Genomic DNA, 24,632 nt, shown 5'->3' on the forward strand with positions numbered 1-24,632 from the left:
ATAATTGAAAATCCGTTAATTGATCACTGGAAACATCACTCGCTGACACTCACACGTATTTTTTGCACACGTCGCTCACACTACTCTGTCATCCAGCTCGCCCAGGACGGAATATACATATACGTTTAACTCGCATACTATTTATCACAGAAAGTGCGGTGTACGGTGTGTATATTAGTATCTTAATAGAATGCTTCAATGTTTTTATATATTTTTAGTTAAAATCAACTAGATCTCGTATGAATGGATTAATTCATATTGAATATAAGTAGTTATTAGTTATGTAAGCAGTTAAACTTATAAAAAAGTCAGCGTAAGACATAAGAATGATAATTATCTCTAAGGTGGTTAATCATAGAAATCGAAAAGCTGCAAAAAGCTAAAAATGATATGTAGTTTGTAATTAAATACAATAAAAATAATAAAGAATTAATAAATTTTTAAATAATTTTTCGTGAATATTGTATCTTGCATTAAACTTAGAATATTTTAAGGCTAAATGTGGGATAGAATATTAGTTAATTCTAAGAGTAGGTGAAATTGAATATGTACGAGACACGATGTCCCATGAGTTGATAAATCCATTCGAAACTTCGTCTGTAGAATTAATATACATATATGTAAACAGCATGCATGCTTTGAGGTCTGTGAAGTTAGCACCCCCAAATGCAAAATTTTATGAAAAACCAACAGTATTCGTTTGTCCACGATTTGTCCACATTGGTCCAACCAAAATTTTCGTTTGTCCACCCTTCAAAAAAAAGTTATAAACAAATAAAGAAATTTGTCATCAGTACTCCCATGAACATTTTTCCTTAATTCTCAAGTTGGATATGATTGTCCGCGAATTGTCCATGTTTGTCCACCCAATATTTTCGTTTGTCTACCCCTCAAAAAAAAGTTATAGACAAATTAAGAACATGATATCAATACTGCCACATTTTTCCTTCATTTCTAACTGAGATATGATTGTCCACGATATATCGACGTTTGTACACTCCAAATTTTCGTTTGTCCTGCTGGTGACAAATTTCTTTATTTGTTTATACCCTTTTTTTGGAGGGTGGACAAACGAAAATTTTGGTTGGACAAATGTGGACAAATCGTGGATAAACGAATACTGTTGGTTTTTCATAAAATTTTGCATTTGGGGGTGCTACTTCACAGACATCATGCTTTGTCGGTTAGAACGGGTATTGGCACTAATTGTAAGATGGTAAGGGGGCACTAGAGCCCCCGAAGCATGTGACAAAAAATTACATTGTATGTGAAGTCTATTCTACTTCTTATTCTATATCTCGTACTGTAGTACTACAAAGTCCGACCGAGCAACGTCTTCGCGGGTACATCGGGTAACGCTAATATCGGCGGCAATCAAATTTAACATTTGATATCTTAAGTCTTAACAGTTACTATCGTGAAATAGACGTGTATCTAATGTTTTGACAACGTTTTAATGTCAGCTACAAGAATTAGTAATAAAAAAATATAGGTTTCCATTTAAAAATTTACACGTAACCTTCATAACGCTTTTCAAGGTCATTGCAAAGTCCAATAAATATAGACATCATATATACCCCTTAGTACCCCACAATTTTTATCTGAAATATTTTTCCGTGTCACCCATATTTTTCAAGGTATGTACTTACAGGTTTTCAGATAAATCACACAACCTGCATGTATTAGGCGAAGGTAACTACGTTCCACCTTATTTATCTCATAATAAGGTCTACTGTCCACTAAGGCGTCTCGTAATAGACGCTTCATAGATATTTGACGCTTGCAGGACGCTTCCATGTAACGACCAATATAAAACAATGGACACATACGCTTCAACGTCGCGTTTTCGTCGCTGCATGTGTTATGCCAGGCATGAAACGCATCGTCAACGATGTCTGTCGCTGGGCGTACAGAAGGACCCAAAATTTTCATTTGTGTTTGAGTGTGAAATATATCGGCCGTGAAATTTGTACAGATTGTTGAAGATTTACCCCTAAAATTTAAAAAAATAGAAGAAATAGAAATATAACCATACTTGTACATGGCTAACACAACAGTATTTTAGTGTCTTGTTTTTGGATTAGCGGAGCTACCAAACGCACTAAATTCTTGCACGTATTTTTATTCATTCTATAGAAAGAATGAAATACATGATCATCTTTCGCTAATCCTAGCGCAGCAACAAATAGTCTACAATTTATATTATTTTTTATGTATGGATGTAGATTAGATTAGATTAGATTGGCTCGTGTCTCCCGGGAGGAGGGAATTTCGATCCTCCCCCCCAAGGCCCATCAGTGGCTTATGAGCCGGTTGATTTCGCACAGGCCTGCAATAAGACTGCGGTGGGCATTACCCGGGGAGCTTGTATCCCCCAATTTTCCTTCCCGACCAACTTTTTTTAGGCCCGGGCCACATGGTGGCAGGGGAAGTACTCGCGCGGGGGGCGGAGAGTCACTAGGATCGTCCCATCCCTACCTAAGAAAATTTTTGCTAAAGGAGTATGGTCGTCGGGGCAACCGATCCTTCGTCTCCATAAGTGAGTACCGGCTCACTCTTTGCTTCACCCACAGACCGAGTCTGTACCAGGGGTGGAATCATCGTGCTTGCGTACGTTCCATCATCGAGAGAGAGCTGTATCGCCTAGTTCAACCCCCTAGTCAGTTATCTGCCTATGTCCCGAATAATTCAGGAGCCCCCCCTCCTCTGGTTACCCCTCACAAAATTACCACCCCCCTTCGAGGACAGGGAGGGAGTCCCGGGACTCCAACAACGATACATGGGGAGGCCGTTCTAGCCGACCTCAAGGAGAGACGTGGTCGGGTTCGGCGATCACCTCCCCTAGAAGCCGCGGTGGACCATAAATGAATCCACCGCCATGTGAGTTTAGTCTAATCGAAAGCTGGGTATGTGAGTTTAACAGTGAGGAAAACGGAATAGAGTAGGTCGCGTCCTCCCCCCACCCTAGAATCAGCAAGGAACGCGACGCGAAACGATAGCCCACCGGACTTTACCGAAATTTCTCCGAAGAGTAAATATCAGCTACATCAGGGACCACCGCCCGCGTTCTGGGTCAAAGATCATGTAAGGATGTAACTAATATCTTTTCCGACTTTCAGGCCGTCGAATATAATTATATAAGACGATTACATCCTCTTCGCCGTTCGACATCTTTGCGAATGAGGAAAATGAAACTTTCTGTACGCTTTCTTTACGCTTTCAATACGCTCAAGTGGACAGAAACTCAAGCGTAGTGTAATCGTCATGTTCGACGCTACGCTGACGTGTCTATGACGAGATGCCTTAATGGACAGTAGGCCTTAGAGGCGAATTGTTTTTGCCGGCTAAAGTTTCCTTGAAATTTCCAAATTCCTAGTATGGCCATGGTACAAAACCAGGTCAATAAAGTGTGTGTGAAAACGCAGCAATTTAGCAACTGTACGTTTAAGCATGCAAAATGTGTTTTACAGTCTCAAAGGATATAGATATCACAGGCGAAGTACATGTGTCACAAGTTTAAGGGAACTGATGATTGCTTGAAACAGCTAGTACGGTCGTGGTACAAAGCCTGATCAATAAATTGTATATCAAAAAGAAAGCAATTTTGCAACAGTATATTTTAGGCGCTTAAAATGTATTATAACGTCAGGAATATATCCTGATACGTGCTTATTATTGAAACTTATACGGAATTAACATTCGGTTTAATATTATTTCAGTATTTGAAATAAATTTACCAAGTAGTAGGAGGCCCTAACCCCTAACTACATTGCTTTTTCCCCTAGTGGAAGCCGAGTTTGCTTGCGGGTGTACGTTTCACTGTCGAGGCATACCTCGTATCCTATAACTAGACTGCGGATTTTTATGCATAATGACATTTTATGAATCAATTCATTAAGACAGGAGCAACTCTTAATATTATAACGAATTAGCAATATGGGGAATTTGTATTGTTGTACATTAGTTAATTAAGTTTCTGTTTACACGTATTTTCAGCATTTGCTTCATGTTGTTTGAGACTGATGGATTTCTCGATTATAGCACAGTTTCAGATCTACACTATATTAGCATATTCAAAACATCTCTTTTATCCTGGCACTTTAGTGTCTATTGTTTTTGGTGACACCGAGAAAAATATAAGAATTGATTACTTCTCTCGAGACAATGAATGTAAATTCCCCGGTTTAAATTTATTTGGGAAATCTATTTTGGAAATTCTACACTCATGAACGATACTATAATTGTAATAATATACAGAGTGTTACTGACCTGGTGGTACAACCCAAAAATACGTGATTCTACATGCAAAAATAAGTCAAAAGTGTAGCAAATGTAGGAATTTCTTTTCTCTCTTGAGTATCTTATTGGGTTCAGAATAAACCAGGAAACTCGTTGTATCTGATATAAGCTTTCTCTTTTATTGGATTTCGTAGAGCCCTATAAGCTATAAATGCAGAAAATCCGCAGTCTGGTTATTACATATGTATGGAGAGTATGCAAAGGTGTACATTTGAAACGAAAAGAAGTTTGAATATTTCCGTAAATATACAGGGTGTAACAAAAATGTTGTCCGACCCGGAAATAGGGCATTCGCGGGGTGAATTGGAACAAGTTTTTCCTTAGCAACAATGTAATCTGAGGCTTCGTTACCGAGATATTACCGGAAAACCCCGACCAATTAGAGCGCGAGTTTGCCAGCTAAATTGGAGTTTTGTTATGAAATAATAGCTGCTGCTGTGAAGCACTATACCTGTACGACGGAACAATATGAGAGCAAGTAGTGCTTTGCAAAATTCAAATGACACTAAAGTTGATGGGATTTGGAATATTGCAGTTAGCTGCAGAAGTGGAAGGAACTTCAAAAAAATGTCAGAGTTCTATCCGTTCCGAGAGCTTGTTGAAATATTACAAGTTCTATTGACGTCGACAATCTTAGAAAACTTTCCAAGTTTTTGCAGCTCTTCTTCCTTGATCTGGAGATACGAGCACTAAGAAAAAAAAATAAATGCAGTCTTTAGTATTGTACATCTTTGATTGGTAGAATATGAAGAAAAGGAATTCATTCAGTAAAATAAACAGATATACATATACACGCGATTACTTTTACGCTATCACATTATTCAATGTTCTTACGTGTCGCAAAGATTTTCTATCAACAATTCAGTCTTCATTGGGTTTATCCTGTAGTACAGACGAGGTATTAGCTTATTTAAAAAATGAATTTTATCAGTTCGTATATCCTCTGAAACTAATTTTTCATAAAAACAGAACGTTCGTATCTTACTTAATTCGAGAGGTACTTATTAATGTTAATATACTTCATTAATTATTTAACAAATACTGGAAAGCTATACTCTGTCACTTCTCGCCCAAGCTCTCATTAAAATGTTTGCTACAAGGAAACTTCGAAATAATAGTAATTGTCCAACATTAAATTTTATATTTTAATGTTAATATAGTTTTTCACAAGTACATAGTTGCACTTGCAAATTGCAACTGCACTTTTGTTTTTATATGGAACACTACGATCTTTTTTTGCATAAATTGATTCCTTGTGTCATTCTGCGTATGGAAGGTATAAATTGAAAGCACAGTGCTTTACAAAGGTATTTCACTTTTTACACAATTACTGCATTAGCGTTGAATGATCACATCATTATCGCGTTTACATCGTGCTTGCACACACTCACAGTTTGTAATGATCCTCGTGTTACAGTATCATGGTGTATTCACAACCTGTTGTCAGATAGAGCTTGTTAAACAATACAAAATTTTCTTGTATGAATTTCTCTAACTTCATTTGAAACATAGCTACAGTCCGACCCAGCACCTACTTAATACATGTTCTTCCACAACTTGTATGTATAGGAAGAAATACAGGGTGTCTCGAAAATCGTGGTAGAACGGCTGGGGAAGAAAAGAACATTTTTTTATTTGAGGTTTAGTTTAAAACAAAAATGGGTTTGAATATTTATCTAAATCAAATGTTTGTGCTGACCTTAAGTAGAAACGGCTTGCAATGAACAGACGCGTTAGCCAAGTCTTATTCTATTGATAAAGGAATTTTCAAATTCGATTATCTCGCAAACAAAGGAACACAAAAAATATTTATTTTTGTTTCGATTTACATATGTCGCTTACCTACTATAATCAACCTTGTATATTTTTGGCGTCATGTTTCGTGACTATTTATAAGTGTTACGTTCACCTTTTAATATTTTGACTGCCACGTCACCCAAATACATATGACATGTTCATTAGAAAGAGATTCTTTAATTACTGTTCCAAGATCGCAGTATAATTTAAAGCAGTATCAATAGCTTCTATTAACCAAACGCATATATCTTCGACGTTTTATGACTTACAAAACGAAATGAAGCGTGTCTGGCTACGTACGGCTTTTTCACTGTGGCAGTCGACGTGTTAAACTCAACCAATGCAATGTTTGTTCCTGATATATTAAAATAAATATGGATAATATGAACGTAGCTTACAATGCTCAATTTGTGCTAATAATACTCAGAATTCATGTTTTATCGATAACGTCGAGTATTGACAGTTAAAATAGTAATGGGGCCTTTGGACCCCAGAAAATCTGGCCAAACCTAACCCAGATGATACTTTGTCTGTGCTGGTACATCAGAGTCCCTAAACCACAGAATAACCGACCTCTTTATAGAAAATTCTGCACTATAAATATTATAAGGAAGAATCGAAAGCTGAAAATGACCATTTCATACTTGTCAACATCTGGAAATCCCCTCGAAAACGAACAAAAAATTTTTTATTGACTAAAAATATTCATGGACATCAATACAAACTTGGTTAATCGAAATTCCCGTCAAAATGGAAGCTTTTAACTTAAAACAATATTTTACTTTAAAAGTCATACGTTACATTTAAAGCCATAAGAGTTACTGGTAACCGACAGTGAGTTCTGCGCTTTGTTGCTCACAGTTGAATACTATTTTTTATCTACGATAATCCTGTTAGCGTGAACGTAAAGTCTGATGAAATAAGTGTGGCAGTGAATGAGTTAACAAAAATTCACTCTGTGTAATGTATGGGTAAGAAATACATAATTATGACCTGAAAATTATAATTACGTCAGTAATCCTTTACATTTCTTAGCCAGAATATTCCCAGAAAGGTAATTATGCAGTTGTTGGTGGATATCGATACGAAATTCTATTCTCAAATTGACAGTAATATCTGTATTCGGTTCCTACTAAATTAAATTCAAACATTATATTTCGAAAAGAGCTTCAAATAAGTCTCTGGAATAATTCCATGCAAGGTGTACAGAAACTTTGTTCATTTATTGCTTACTAGTGTTAAAAGTTTCTTCAGAGAAAATGAAATAATGTTCCATGTGTTGTAGTCAAAGGTAACACCTCGTAGACTCTGTAAATAAAGCCTTGAAAAGTTAATATTTGATTATTTAAACGCTTTGTTACAATTATTAGATGTAGCAATAAGTACTTCAGTATAATTCCAATATGGTGGCAATACATTTTGGATTCAGAATTTCTCCCAAGTTCTATATAAATAACAAATATTATTAAAATACGATAGGTATTTGAATTATTTCGAAACGAATACAGAGTTTCACAACAAATACTGGATTACTTATTAGTACATCTAATATTACAACGCATATTAATTCACGATATGTATGTGCAGTTTACACTCATTGGTATTTTACGAATGGACTGTTCCAATACTTTGGTGTGCCCGTGCGTACTTACTGTGCCACGTTCCTTAGTAGGCGTACACGTCTGTTCCTCGCGTAGGCGTCGATGCTTTAACAACCACTGTCGAGTGATGACGCAGAACACAATTTTTTTTCTCCTATCGTGAAGTCCAATACGTCCTTTTTCGATCCTCCGTATCCAAGCTCGTCTGTAGGTGGCAAGCAATGCTTTCTGAGCCTTTTCGTTAAGCTCGTTCATTGCTGTTAGCGGAAATGTCTTTCGCTGATGAAAGTCGACTCGAATGTAATGAAAGATGTTGCATATACATATTTCGATACGACTTTCTTTCGCTGTTATCTGCGGATGTTTGTGCGGGTAACGATTTTTCGGGACTATTTTAGAGAAATTGGAATTTAAGAAAAGTTTACTTCTTTTGTTGATGATTCTATTAGAATTTAGTTAAATTATTGAATTGGTGGGGAAGTTTTTTTGTTTTCCGACATTAAAGAGGAAGCAACAAATTTTAAATAGTAACAATTTATATAATCAATAATCTAGTTTACTCCATTATAATTAATGAATAATGTAATTTTCTCCATTGATAATTCAGCCAAAGAGATTAGTAAAATGCTGTTAATTTTACATATGCCACAAAATGAAAGTGCCTTGCCATCGACCCAATAAGAAGCTCGTTCAATTTTAGTAGATATTTTACTATACCGAAACTTAGGTGATCGTAAAATGTATAAATACATCAAATCTGTAATTTAGTTATCACTAACTTCTGAGGCTATTGTTTTAATAAAACCTGACTAGTGGTTTTCTTGCCATAACTCGAAAATGTATCATACAATAATCACTAACTTCTGAGGCTATTGTTTTAATAAAACCTGACTAGTGGTTTTCTTGCCATAACTCGTTTGGAACTAAATTTGGTATTTGATTTTACAATTACTTTCTTCCGCGTTCCAAATTTTCCTTGAAGATTGGTATGTTTATTAGTCATAAAATGCTTGTTTTATTATACGTAGATTACAGAATATTATAATTTGTTCGTAAAGTCTATTTCACAGTCGGAGATGTAAGTATAATTGCTGTAGGCAATTATTTCTAATATACCTATGTACATTTCACTTCGACAGAAATTCTGAGGTATCTATGTCCATGTAGCAACAAATTCTATATTATGTAAAAACTATTGAATTGGAGGAAAATAGATGACCATTTGAATGTGTAATGTTTGCTATTGCCCCGGTTGCAATTAGAAACTACGAAAACTTTTTCAATTGCGCTTTTCAATAGTATAACTAGGAATTGATTTCATAACATTAAAAGGTATTCTAAGTATTAATATTTTGAACTATGTACACAAACTTTATAGCGATGTGTATGTATGGCATTAATGATGCGAAATGATGATGGTCATTTCTTTCCCGGAAACCATAGAGCTTTATCAAAATTTTTTAAATATTGGTCCAGTGCACAAGTTTTAATGGATTTTTTGCACATTACATTACCTCCATGATTTTGTGAAAATAAAAATGAATTATATTTATGTATTATGTGTCGATGTCAATGACACTAAATTGTAGGTTACAACTAAAACTGACTCAAAATGAAATTGAAAATAGGCTGATGACCATAAATTTCTTTATAAGAATAATAAACGTTACAAATATTGTATAAAACATTTGTGATCTATTCGGAGAAGTTATGTCAATCGCACGCTGTGATAGAGTGTAAAAATATTAATGATATAATTACACAAACTTAATAATAGTAATGTTCCGAAAATAGAATAAAAGTTTCTACGGAAAATGCATATGTTATAAAAGCATCATTACGTATTTCATTAAATAATTATCAAACTGTAATTGAAATTATTATTAGTCTACTCTTTTAGAGTAAAACCCATCAAAACTTTTGCACTTACCTAATACATATTCTTCTGCAACTATACAGGGTGTTCCAGTATTGATTGTACAACCGAGGAGGAGACGTTTCTAAATGAGAAAATAAATCGAAAATATGGAATAAAATTGTTTTATTTCAGACTTCGTTCTCGAAAAAATCGACTTTGAAAATCTACTGGATACGCATGCAATTGAATAAGACGTGACTAACACGTCTGTTCACTGCATTCCGTTTCTACTTCCGAAATCACGCGTTCTCTACGCAAACATACACTTTTGCACACTTCTACAGCGTGCAATACACGCTTACAGTGCTATAATTCCAGGGAATGTATAATAACGCGATCCTATCTAGAGATGCCTTGAAATCTGTCGCAGCAGCCGATGATCCTGCCGATAAATCGGGAGGACTTCTCAGGTGGAGACACACACAAAACCTCAGTTAGTATGCGATGCAAAAGACGTCGGCGAAAAGTACGCGTACGTGGTCCCTATGCCGATTTCCAGCACCGGTAGAAAAACGTTGATCGTGCTCAATCGTACACTCTGGTTGGGAACGGAGTTCCGTGCGTAGACGTCGCAGCAGCCGATGATTCTTCCGATAAGTCGAGAGAACTTCTCGGGTGAAGACGTGCACAAAACCTCAGTTAACACTTTGACTGCCACGTCACCCAAATATGGGTGACACGTACATTGAAAAGTGTCTGGATTATTTAAACACTGTTATAAAATGTTTGCATGAAATTAATATCACAGTATAATTTAAAACAAGACCTACAGCCTCTATTAACTAAACTCAAATATTTTCGACAATTTATGACTTAAAAACGAAATAAAGTGTGTCTGGCTACGTACGGCCTTTTTCACTGTGGCAGTCAACGTGTTAAGGGGTCATGCTCAGTCAGATATTTTCAAAAAATCGATTTTCCACTTTCTACATTTTCTTTAAGTACAACATCTCGAGAATATTCTGTGCAAGGTAATGCAATTAAAAATAATAGAGTTACAGGCGTTAAAATGTAATCATTTTATATAAGTGTAAGCTTGACTTGAAACTTTAAACCCGTCTTTCTCGAAACTACATTTTTCAAATCGGTGATCCATATTTCCCGAAAACTACTGTATCGATTTACATGAAACCTTTTGCGCCTTATTTGAAATCAGAAAAACTTGTCCTTGAACGAAGGATTTTTTTTTCGTTCCATACTTCTTTTTTAATTGACCAAAAACGAGTGATTTTTAGGTGAAAATCGCACTTTTTCAGGAAAGTGTACGGCATTTTGTTCCTAATGAATATTTCGAAAAACCCCACGTCCATGGACAAGATTGGTTCTTCCGTTACATAAATCTTACTGAATTTTTCATTTCAAATGAACCGTTACGAAGTTAGAGTGATCATGGCAGACCACTTTTTGTGAAGGGACATCCGGGAGATCGCTCACCATTTATTTACTAATAAATATTTTTAAATAAAAAAATTACCTTATAATCTAGAAACTGCAATATTTGAAACGCAAACACAGTTTTTGAGAAAGGTCTTATAGTTTTCGAAAAAAAAATTCCTAAAGAACACGCTTTCTTCGGCCTCCTGACTGAGCATGACTCCTTAATCCGCAGTACAAAATACGCAAATGAGAGGCACGCGTACGTGGTCCCTGCACTCGTTTCCAGCACTGGTAGAAGAACTTCGATCGTGCTAATGGTCCTAGTCTACACTCACTCGCAATACCGAACGGTATAACGAGGAAGATACTGGCAGGACACGAAGAGTGGTCTATTCAGTTCTTCCGTCAGCAGTTCGAAACTGTGATATACGAACCGGAATTATAGCAGTGATCACTAAACTCTTCTTACAACTAACACTAGGCGAAATACGTTTGCAGACAAGTCAGTCGGACTTACGATAACTTGGTAATTTTAATTGACCCTTCCGTTCGTGCTATGTAATATAGTTTCAAATCTTTTTTACTTAATTTCCCGAGTTCTTACCGATGCCCGGTTCACCGTACGCTTCCGCAAACACAAGTTGCGGAGGAGCTCGTATCGACGTCCTTCGATCGTGATTGAGTAGGAATCGGTGAGCATGCATCCGTGGTAATTAGGTGGGATATCGCAATTACGAAGATCCTCGTACGACGCTCGCGGATCGCGAGGCGGTAGCGGTGGTGGGGAATTCAGTCTGTGCCTGACTATCCCTACTACTATGTAATCGTCGAAATATGATGCAATTTGGATGGTTACAGTATATCTTTGATAGTAAGTATTTTCTTGCTGTATTGTATTTAAACGTACGCATAGATACATATAAATAACCGAACAGAATATTTCGAGACTTTATTCCTGGGGTATGAATTTTTGTTAACAAGAAGTAAAGGGCTTTCAGACCATAAAATGTTAAATAAATCATGAAAAGACATTACTGTGTATTTCATATTATTTTTCATAATATTCATTAACTGAACTAAGGTAAAGAAAGTTTCGTATAGTTCAGACTTCTGTCTTGAATTTCACTATTTTTCTTGAATTGTATGAATTAACTTGAAATTTTGAAACCTCAACAGTTATATATACATTTTTTTTCATTATAAAACTGAGGTACCATCTCGTTGAATAAGTAATCAAATTCTAAGTAGACATAATACAGCAAAAGGTAAGTGGTAAAACGGATAATGTAAACACAGATAAAATTTAACTATGGAATGCACATTTTCCTCTGAAAGTAGAACATTATTCTTCGTGATATACAGGGTGTACCTGGAAATACGGTACAATCAAGGTGGATTTTTTAATAAATTAAGCATTTCGGAATGTTGAATCAAATGTACCTATTTTCCATATATCTTTGTCTTTACACTAACGATGATCGCGCTAACAATCATTAAGTTTCCCTCTTTGTTTCTTTTCCTGATCTTATTTACGATATAACGAGGCTAACCCTCATAGAAAAGTAAGTCGAAAATGAGAAACAAAATTTTGTTCCTATGACTCCCATTTCAAAAAAACAGATCTTGAAAATTTATCTATTTATTACGTATGTATTCGTGTTCGAAATAAGTAGAAATGGGAAAGCACAGTCAGACAAGGTGTCATTTCTGGAGAATATAAAACTGAATTTGATCCTGAAACAGGAAATTAGATGAAAAAATTTGATTCAAATTTTTGGATTTATTTTTAATTGGTGATTTTAACTTTCAACTATATTAAGGATTCACTATTACTTGTTTCATGATGTTGATATTAATACATTGCAATTCTTAATGTTATAACGTACCAGCGGCATTGTGGTTTTGTATTGCTGTACATTAGTTAATTAAGTTTCTGTTCGCACGTATTTTCAGCCTTTGCTTCATGTTGTTCGAGACAGAATCATATTAAAGTATCTTATCTTCCCGATTATAGCACGGTTTCAAATCTACCCTATATTAGCATGTACAAAACATCGCTTTTATCCTGGCACTTTAGTGTCTCTATTGTTTTTGGTGACACCGAGAAAAATATAAGAAAGGATTATTTCTCTTGAGACAATGAATGTAAATTCCCCGGTTTAAACTTACTTGGGAAACCTATTTCGGAATCGTAATAATATACAGAGTGTTACTGAATTGGTGGTGCAACCCGAAAATACGTGATTCTACATGCAAAAATAAGTCGAAAGTGAAGAATGAAAATCTACTGGATACGCGTGCACTTTAATGAGACTTGGCTAACGCGGGTGTTCATTACATTCCGCTTCTACTTATTTGCACCGCAAATATAGAGGGTGTTCCCCAAATCGTGAATCAACCGGAAAGGAGGTGATTTCTCATGTAAAAGTAAGTCGAAAATATAGAATAAGATTTTTTCATATGGAGATTGGTTTTTTAAAAAATTGAGTTTAAAGATTCATCTACAGACGCGCTAGCCAAGTCCAATTCTATCGCAGACGTATACAGTAAAATTTTAAATTCCTATACATTGAAAACGAAGCAGCGCAGGAAAACATTGGATTCTACACTTTCGATTTACTTTTACACAAGGAACTGCCTCCTTCCTCGTTCTACCACGATTTCGAAAATACTCTGTACACATACGTGTTCGATGAATTTTCAAAATTGATTACTCGGAAACGAAGCATTATACGAAAAAATTTGTATTCTACATGTTGCAAAACACACTATATCTATTTCGACTACGTTACAGTTTACAAGATATATAATTTATGTATAATATATCGATCGATGCAGTGGGGGCGACAAAGTCGTTATTCAAACTGAAGCGGGATAATTTTTCACAAAAAGAATGCGACAAAAACCTAGAACAAAGTTTGTGAAAGTACGGTTTCAAGAAAAATGGTTTTGGAAATTTTTCAAATACACGTGTCAATGTATATGTGTAATGATTCATGTGTCTGGCTATAGTTTGCCGTTTCTACTTATTCTGAGCACGAATGCATCTATATTCGATAAAATTTCAAATTTAGTTTCATATAGAAATCGAACCAAATGAAATTATTCCGTGCTTTCAACTGATTTTTTCATGAGGTATCATCCCCTTCTCGGTTGTACCATGAGTACCATCTCCACCCCCTATATAATATGTATGAAGTTGACCTTAAAGTGACCTGAAAGATAATAGTTACACAATTGACGATTCTCTGAGTAATTCATACCATCCAGTCGAAATTTTTTTCAATAATTCACTGCTTGGAGCAATATTACTAATAATTTGGTCCCATTAACTTAATATTCTCGGCTCAGAAAGAATTATTTTTAAATACTTTAATAAACGTGTATCATTAAATAGATTAGTTACTAGAACAATGATAGGATTGATCGATCAGATAATTTGGTCGCTCAATATTTTATTCATAACTTTTTCAGCATGCTGTTCAAATTACAGAGTTATATCCGATATGCTTCTATATTATGTAGATAATTAATTTTCAATTATCGTGTATTCACAAGGTTTAATTATCCAGAAATTATAACCTTTAATTGTTTCATTCGGTAGACCTTCTAGTTTTGCTGACTACAGGCAGTTCTTGTACATTCAAGAGGCTTTTACAAATTGAACAAGCTTCAGTTAAGAAAGAATATGACTTGACAAAGCATAAATTTATAAAACTTGTTATTTTCAGACCTTGAATTCACTTTATAATTTTTGTCACATGTACAAAAATGTTTTATATTTTGTAATGTAAGTAACTCTTTATAAATTGAAAACTTTCACCATTGTATTTCAATGTTACATTCCAAAAGAATGAATCTTATCGTACACACTTCAATTGTGGAAGTACATATTCCATTTATTCCTAAAAGTAATTCGTGAATGCATAATTTATAGAAACATATTGTTGTAAAAATGAATTTAAACCAATACACTCCAGACAGTAATTTAATCGAATATCTTCGCATACAGTCGACTGAACCGAATACATTCAAATACTATCCACTTAATTGAATACTTTTAAATATAATCCAGTTACTTGAATACTTTTAAATCTAATACAGTTAATCGAATGTGTACCTTTAAACCTAATCCAGTTATTTAGATACCATTAAGTACCATTCAGTTAATCAAATACATGTAAGTACCATCCACTTAATCGACTACCTTTAAATCGAATCCACTTACTAGAATACATTCGAATACCATCGATTTAATAGAATACCTTGAAATACCATCCACTTAATCGAACGTGTTTAAATATCATCTACTTAATCGAATCTCTTTAAATACCATCCACTCACTCCAATACCTTTGAATACCATCTACATAACCGAATGCCTTCGAATGCCATTCACTTCTATTCAATTTCTAGTGGAAGAGAATCAGCAATAGTAGATAAAATGATGTCTGCGTTATAGCATAAAGATATATCTAACGTATCACCGTAATATTAATAAATACATTCGCATCCCCTTTGCAGCGAACCCATAATATCATATTTACTGCAACGAATACAAGCAATGTAGGTTACAGTAAAACATAAAAATTCTTTTTTTACCACACCCCTTGATTACATCAATCGTTGAAAGGACTAATTGAAAGGATCCTTCCAACAATGCCGAACTTCCCTTCAGCATCAGTTTCCTTTCAGGTAGCATTATTAATCCCCATCGATGTTCAACAATTATCCCATCGTTCCCGATCATTGCGCCGGGGAAACAGTTGGCGTAGGAATCCGGAACTTCCGAAAATCATATTTCGATCGAGTTTGCCGCTGGTAATTGCGCGAAGCGCCGGCGAACCTTCAGCTGTACTCGTATTTCATGTCCACCTCTCCCGCCCCCAACCATCCTCTTCTTCCTCATCGTTGATGAACCGCAAATACGTTTCGGATCACAGACAGCAGTCCCTTGGCCAGCGTCTGGTACCTAAATGCTACTAAAATATTGGCAGCGCAAACGATCCAAGGCAGTCTGGCACGATGCGAGCGCAAACAGTGAGTCGCGCAACCCCCATCATCTTCCATCCTGTCCAATGATTCCCCGACGGGTAACAACCACCACGGACGCTTGTCTCAATTTCTTCTACGCATCCGCCACCACCGTTCATCCCTTACCTAATCCGCGGCTCACCCCATGGTTCACCCTACTCGCAACGATCAGCCTTCGAACTGTTCCATCCCCTTTTCCACCCTTACGACCTTCGACGTAGAAACCTCGGAACGCTGAGTCGCATTTCTACGAGCCCTGAGATGATGTAGATACTTCGAAACCTTTCTTCGGGGAATCACCTACGTGAGTTTGGTTCTATGTATTCGAGCTGTATGTACACTGTTTGGAAATGATTGTTGGAAATATATGTCTTTATATAAATCCTCGTGCACTGTTCGATAGAATATTGTATTGCTGTACCTTGAATTAAATTGGGCCTGAATTAAAATCGAATTAGGAAAATATACATATAATACCTGTCGATAAATTGTAATATGTGTAAGCTATTGATGTTAAATTAATTTACATAATTTTTACAATAAAGAATCTAATTGACAACCAAATATTGGTTTTCGGGAAAATTGCCCCGAACAGTGTAAAAGGTTTAAAGTGGTATAAGTTCACTTTCCTTTATTTCAAGGTATTTAATGTATTGCATTTTTGTTTTTTGCGCTTTACCCTGTTTAAAAATATTGTTAAACGCTAATAAGCCTGTTTTTTGTTTTTAGGATTCCAGACGTGTTGAATTGTATTATGTGAACAGTCTTATAAATATTCTCCGACTAAAAAGTGTTTTTATTAACCGTAAATTGGATTTATACCACTTCATAGATTAATAAATTTGCAAAAACGTAACTAGTGCCATTTTTAAATTTGTATTTCGATTGAAGTCGACTTTTCTGAAAAGTAATTCTAAAATATAAATAACAATAATTATGACGAAAGTAATAAAGTTATTTTACTGAATGTAAAATTATATTCATTCGAATTACATTTTTGAGAATTTTATTGTAGTAAGTTGAGTAAAAGAACAATCTGAAGAAACAATGAAAGTAGAATCGTAAAGATAGATAATGTTAATAACTGTTATTCATGTTTTATTCATTTTGGTAGCAAACATGTTAAATAAAGCAAGTCGTTGTTTCAAATAGACCTCTACCAGTTTCACGAAAATCAGTTGTTCGATTCCATTTTCTGTACTTCTTTTGACTAATTCGTGAAAATTGTGTACCTACTGTATTGGTCTTCTTAATGTAAATGAAAAAGGAGGCATGCGTCTGCAGTTGAAACTAGCTTCAACTCATTTTTTTTTAAATTAATCTTATACCACTCTAAAATGTAACTGCCCAAACAATACATTATTCATTCTTCTAGCATTAAAATATATAAGTATTGCTATTGAAATTTCCTGGTTTGCAAGTCAATATTTGTAATATATTCTATTTCTTCCGTTACATCGCACTGTAATTGTTCATAACAAAAAATGTTTTATTTTCTTTCAGTTTGTGTTACTAACTGTACAATTTTATTTTGTGTTAATAACCCTATAATTACTGCCAGTAAGATATTTACTTCCATCAGAATAAAGAATTTTCTTCCTAGGGAAATTTATTCAGAGCCCACACTCTTCTTTGTTAAAATAACGTTAGCTTAAATTTCCGAATACAATACCAAATATTACTTTCATAAAATTTATGAACGGGTTCAGACACCATAAAAAGGGGAATATTATATTTTAGATTATACATAATGGGGGGGAGTTCATAAAGTTTATTTTTGGATTACTGAAAATTTCAGGTTCTGTGACAATGATCGTTCCTCTCATGGACTCTTTAATTGCTACTGCAATAACCGTACACCAAACAAAATTCTTAAACTCAACTATCCCGAAGATGAAGCTTTCTACCTAGAAATCTGACATCCTCCCCATTTATTTGTGCACACAAAATGACCTCTTATCCAGCGTTACCACCAATCGCGGTCCACGTGCTATCCAGCGCTTCAGCTACCATAATTGCCCAACCTTTTCAACCGCCTCTTTCATAAACCATTCGCGACTCGATCTGCATTTCAATGAATCGCTATTAACGATGATCAGCATTCCCGATAATCGACATTCGATCAATCAAACATTTCACCGTGATGCACTTTTCCGTGAACCGAAAATACGCGTCGACACGGGGGAGATCGTCGAACGATTATTCAATTCCGTGTCCGCGCGTAACGAAAATGACTCGCGTAAACGAAGCATTACGCAGCCCCTCACCGGCTCCCGTTGCACGGCCGGGATTAATGAAAACATTCACGCATCATTCATTAGCGGAATGAAATTGTCCCTAACCGCCTTCCACCCCTTACTCACTCCATCCCCCAACCCATCCTCCTTTGGGATCGCGCGGGTTCGGGGCTTCATTTTTGGTCGACGAGACCTCTCTCGTCGGGAGGGAAGCATCTCGTGGTGGTTCGAGGTTTGTCCGATGGCGCTGGTGTCTGCCGGGGTTGGTCGGGGGGAGGTAGGTCGACAGACCGATAGACGATGTACGTGCGAGGGAGGGAACGGAGCGTCGATGGTGTGTGCCGCCTTTTCGGGTCCTCCTAGGTCCGGCCGTCAGGACCAGGGGCTTGTTTCTTTCGTTCTGATACTTCTTGAGGGGAAACAAGGGAAAAGGACAGATCGATAGAACCGGCTGGCCAGTGTGCCACTGCTGCTGCTGCTGCTGCTGCTGCTGCTGCTGCTGCTGGTGTTCCCTGGCCTGGCTGTTCTCGCGTGCGTGCGTGTTTTTCTCGTGTGGTATCCGAGTGAGAGCAAGGGTGTCGAGATCTCGCGGGGTGCGGCCGACGATGGTGAAGGCCCCTAACATGGGACCATCCGCCGGCCCCCAAGGGAATAGAAAGACCCATCCGGGGCCCGAGATCGCGATAAACCCGAGGAACCTGCAGATAGGGAACACTGGACCAACCCCAGGCATCCGAACAGATGGGAATCCCTACGGCAAGACAGGCACCGTATACCATCCCCAGGTACCAGGATGTGTCCACGTTTCTCTGTGTGTGTGTGTGGGGGGGGGGGGTGTTCCTTGTGTCTGCTTGATCGTTTCTAGCCGCGTACACAGGTCGTTCTCCTGATTTTCCACGGGTCCGTTGACCTCTTTGTCCCTGTAGTTTGTTTTGGTAGCTCCTGTCTTCTTTTTTTTGCCATTGTTTCTCCTCTGTCGGTGGGAACACTTCTGACAAGCAAACATTTAACCGCCCCGAAGGGTTGATCGTAGCTTCCGTGTCGCATCGGAGAGATCCCACTGTGATGCGTTTTATTGTTCACGTGTGGACATTCGGTTTAGAGGTGAGTGCTTGAACGAACCACGAACGATAGCCTGTTTCATTCGCGGAAAAATTGCTGGTATCACCGATGACTGTGAGAAGTGGATTGAAGTATAACTATTATTTACTACCGTGAAAAGTTACGTTTTTTTTTCAATCTGCGTTGTTTTGGTTTTCACGTTTTTGTGATGGTGTTGATTCAGCCGTTTCTTTCGTTGGTGCTTTTTGTTCGTGGTAGTTTTCACCGACTTAATCTTGCATTTACGATGGAGACTTTCAGTGATTCTTCTTCCTTAAGCATGGTTTTATTGTTTTGTTTTTACAATAATTCGTCGTTGTTTTTTTTTAGCTTTCTCATAGGTATAATGTATTTGTTACTTCATTTTAATAATATTCCAATCTCTACTACTAGGACAATGTCATGATAAAGTACAGAGTCTTTGCTTCACAATAGTATAAATGCTTACGTGTCAACTCAAACAGTCATTATCTGGATTGTTATTATCGTATGAATTATATTTCCAAGATGATACTGTTCAAAAATCTTTGCTATTATCAATATAAAAGCTTTCGTATCAACTTAAGAGGGGTTGTAAATATACAAATCGATAAAATAACGAACTTCTTCACTTATACATTCCAATAAAAGTTGCGACGAATCTCAGAAAATACACTGATATGAATTTATAATAATTTTTACAATAGTTTATGAACCAGTAATTTTGAATCCTTTAGTATTTCTATTGTCAACCACTAATTACTTGAAGCATTATTATAGCACTAATTATATTCACAAGATGTCAGTATTACTACAGTATTACCTCCTTAATGATGTAACTATAACACGTGGGTATTATCCATAGAAAGGAAAAAAGTATCAACACCTTCCTTCTCTCTTTTTCATCTTTTGAATTGCGCTTCCTCATTATCGCTAATTAACGAACCATGCTGCTTCCAACGAAACATTTTTCATAATTATTGGAACTAGAAACTGTAATGGCTCCCTATTAAACTCTCCTTTTTCATTTACTTTATCGTCTGCTGATCCCTTTATTCGCTTCGATTGCCCCCGAATCACCCTCTCAAAGCTAATTATCAAGTAAACGAAATTTAATATTTGAAAGTCAGTTCGGTATTGTTCTTCGTTCGGTCTCTATGTTTAGATATTCCTGTCTAATTCCACGTTCGTCCAAGCAATTTTCGTAATTCGATAATTATCTGATCTCGGTTCCTTGAGTTGACTCTTCCTTCCCACCCTTGTTCCCTTTTTCCCGCGAGCTCCGCCGTTATTTCTTTGGATCCCTCTTTCGATCTCCACGTGATAGTTTCCGCTCGTTCCTCTTCGTTTCACCTTTGTCACCATACGTTTGCAATTCAATGACCGCCCGGGTGCTTTCACTGCCGCAAATAAATTATTAATAAATTCCGTGGAGAAACACCGAGGGCCGGGTCAGCCGGGATATTCGAAAAAACGTAGGCGGGACGTCATGAATGAATGGATGCCGCGACCTTTCTAAGAAACTCGTAATCTTTTAAATCCTTTGATTTATTCGAACCTCCTCTCTACTTCTTTTTCTTCTTCTTCGGGGCGACTCTATGTTATTGTAAAAGGCAGGAGTATAAATAAGTTAATTTATATTCGTAACGGTGCGACGCTTGCGTCTTGATTAACCAATGAGACACTACTGGATTTTAATTCTATTGCCGAGAACATTGCGTAATTCCATTCTTGTTAAGAGTATCCTACATTCAAATTGGTACATATGCCGCTAGCAAGGCTGAACATATGTCCTTATTCAAATAATTTATTAAAAGAAAATGTTTACTTTCATTCCATTGCATTGGTAGAAATAATACGACTTCAATAGTAATTCATTAAATAAAATAATTAGTTGCATATTTGTTGGTTTGGTTGTAGTCTATGCATTTATTGTTTGAATTTTTCAATTCCACAATCTGAGACTGTTTATACACTATATGTAGATCTATTGTTCTTCGAATTACTGAGTTTTCGCAGTTAGGTAACAATGAAATCACATTTAATAGTTTACACTATCAATTAGGTTAATAATATGCTACAGATACTTTGAAAATTGTCGATAAAATAAGATTGTTTAATTTATTTTCATACGTCTTCGTTTTCACCACATTTACTTTTTATTTTCGTTTCAATAACTACTTTTTACATTTATTTGTTAGTTATTATATTAAAATTAATACCCGCTGTTGCTCGGAAATGATCCACTCTTCGATTTCCATGAAATTTGGTCAAATCGTCTCAAATACGTCCAAATAAATATATGTAAAACGTTTCTTTAACACAATCAGAAATTAAACTAGAATAGCGGTAAAATAATGAGGTAATTATTCGTTGTCATGACACGTATGTTAATATTATAATAACGACAGATACAGCGTGTTTTGTATCTCATTGTGTGGATGAGTCACATATACAATAATTTTTGGACGTTTTCGAAAAAATGACTAGTACCACGACACGTTGTATGTTATGGCTTAAGCTGCAGTGAGTGGGTCGTTTCAGATGCTACGCCACTTCGTGTGTTTACTATATAAAAATATATCAATTCTTTTAGTGTTATCTCAGTTAATTTTCAATTGCGTCAAAAAACCTTTTACATATGTTTATTTGGGAGTATTTGAGACGATTTTACCAAGTTTCATAAACATCACAGAGTGAAACTTTCGGAACTACATCTTGAAGCTCAAGTACAACATTTTTGTGACAAGTAACGTTTAAAAAATTGTGAAATCATAAAGAATCCTAATCCTATCATTTTCTACGGAACGTTTATAATATATTTGCTAATTCTCAATTATTCAAAATATTTCGAAATATAATCTAAAATACGTGGAACTCTTTAGAATAAATTGATTTCATTAGATGAGTAACTTATTTACTACTTTTGGTTCATTTTAAATTTGATAAAGGAATATGCTAATAATAATGATTATATTTCCACTTGATCGATAAGGATAATTACTGAATTCGGTTATAGTATAATTTCATGACACGTCATTATTCATGTTCATGCTGAATATATTATTTCCTACCTATACCAATAAAATTCTCTGTAGTAATTATTATTATACCTAGCTAAATATTTTTATTAACTATCTAAACAACTTTTGATAAAATGGACGAGCCACATTCAAGTACGCTTCGTTATATTTGCTGTTGTTTTAATTTGCGGAAAATTCTGCTACCTCGGTATTTTACTTTTGAAAGCTCCGAATTTCGTTGATGCATTTCAAACGGAACATACCTTACTTCAAAATTTTATAATTATAACACATTTGAAACGAAACGTTGACTTTTAATTTAAATTTAATCCAACTGTGATATGTAACTAAAATCTGTTTCACACAATACTTTGTTCATGTGTTTTTTATATGTGAAAGTTATTGAAAGTTGGCATTTATTTAAAAATAAGTGACTTTTCTAATACGTGATACATTATTTATAATACTGAGTAAAAAGTAAGTGCTTTTGACCATGAATGAAAACTTATATTATGGTGTACTCAAAAGTAACCGATATTTTGGAAATATGAAGACAGAAATGGAAAAAGTGTGTACATTTATTTAACAAAAGATCAATCATCAGGTTCTCGAAAGTAGTTGTCGTTGCTCGAAACGTATTATTCTTCAACATTCTTATATTCAATTATGTCTGAATGATACTATTTTGTTTTCTCGCAATTCTTGGATTCGAATCACTAATAATTCTTTAGCAATATATAGGGTGGGGCAATAACTACGTTCACTTTGCATATTGCCGTTATTTGTAATAATATGAAAAAATGTTATATACAAAATTTACACGGTATAAAGGAGGGCATATTGTGACACAAACATTTTCTGCGTGGGTGAAGGCATAGAGGAGATTTCAAGGTCATCTCTATTTTTTTTAATGGAATGCTATGTTTTTTTTATCGCGATGCGATAGCCGGTGTTGAGACGACTTCAACGAGCTATCATTGAAGGTCCTGCAAGGTCAAATGTGGTAGTAAAATAAACTTTCTTACATTACAGGAAATGCTCGAAGTTGTGACCGTTTGCGTCAATGCAAAGTTGCAATCTTCGTATCGCTGCATTATGTGCATGTCTTATCGTTTTTGAACTTATTCTAGTAGTGAGTACTTCTCAAAAAACAGCATTTTTCAATGCTCCGCAGAGAAAAAAATCTAATGTGGTTAAATCTGGAGAACGAGGTGGCCAAGAAACTAATTCTCCACGTTCTATCCATTTATTTGGGTAAAGTTCGTTCAGTGTATCTCTTACTCTCCGAGTATAATGTGCTGGACACCCGTCGTGCTTATCGAATTTTGTCGCATTTCTCCATAAATGAGGATCATATTCACTTGCTCTTCGAAAGAAAACTTCATTTCGATGATCACGCAACTACTTGACGTAACAATCGACCGAGACTGACTACCGATTCATGTTAATGTATTGCCAACATAAACAATGTTAGAAGACCATTCGTTTATGTAAAATTGAGGGTCAATGAAATAATACAGCATGTGTTAGAATAAGTTCAGAAACGATAAGACATGCACGTGATGCAGCGATACGAAGATTGCAACTTTGCATTGACGCAAACGATCACCACTTCGAGCATTTCCTGTAATGTGAGAAAGTTTCTTTTACTACCACATTTGACCTTGCATGACCTTCAATGATAGCTCGCTGAAGTCGTCTCAACACCGGCCAGCACATCTCGATAAAAAAAAAACATAGCATTCCATTAAAAAAATAGAGATGACCTTGAAATCTCCTCTATGCCTTCACCCACGCAGAAAATGTTTGTGTCACAATATGGCCCCCTCTACACCGTGTAAGTTTTGTATATAACATTTTTTTATATTATTACACATAACGGCAATATTCAAAGTGGACATAGTTATTGCCTCACCCTGTATATTCGGAAATGTTTATCAATAGGGATGTGTAGTATAATAACTAAGCTAAGCCTCGGATAACGTTTTGCTCAGGAAAAAGTTGTTCCAAATCGCCTCACGAGTGTCTCATTTCACGGACCAGCAACATTTTTGTTACACCCTATGGAATAGCATTCCCTGATATAGGGCTCAATTTAGAAAAGAAAGGTTTTAAAACTTGTTTGTTGTACGTACCTGTACGTATAGATATACATGTACATATTAGATTAGAATATGACGAACGCCGTGTCTGATTATTATTGAGTATTTCTACTTGAAGTAAGCATGGATCGTGGTATTGTTCTCATTGTCTACCATCGACGTCAT

The 24,632-nt window shown here is 35.8% G+C and overlaps 1 protein-coding gene across 1 annotated transcript in view; it reads left to right on the forward strand.

Moving 5' to 3' along the window:
- The first annotated feature begins 18,809 nt into the window (after positions 1-18,809).
- The window catches only part of LOC107190484, a 164,532-nt gene continuing 158,709 nt past the window's right edge, over positions 18,810-24,632 (forward strand). The window contains exon 1 of the mRNA XM_015579293.1: positions 18,810-19,047. Coding sequence (XP_015434779.1) covers positions 18,868-19,047 — 180 coding nt within the window. The 5' untranslated portion in view covers positions 18,810-18,867. The remainder of the gene's footprint in view (positions 19,048-24,632) is intronic.

This window comes from Dufourea novaeangliae, unplaced genomic scaffold, assembly GCF_001272555.1.
Source record: "Dufourea novaeangliae isolate 0120121106 unplaced genomic scaffold, ASM127255v1 scaffold193, whole genome shotgun sequence".
Lineage (NCBI taxonomy): Eukaryota > Metazoa > Arthropoda > Insecta > Hymenoptera > Halictidae > Dufourea > Dufourea novaeangliae.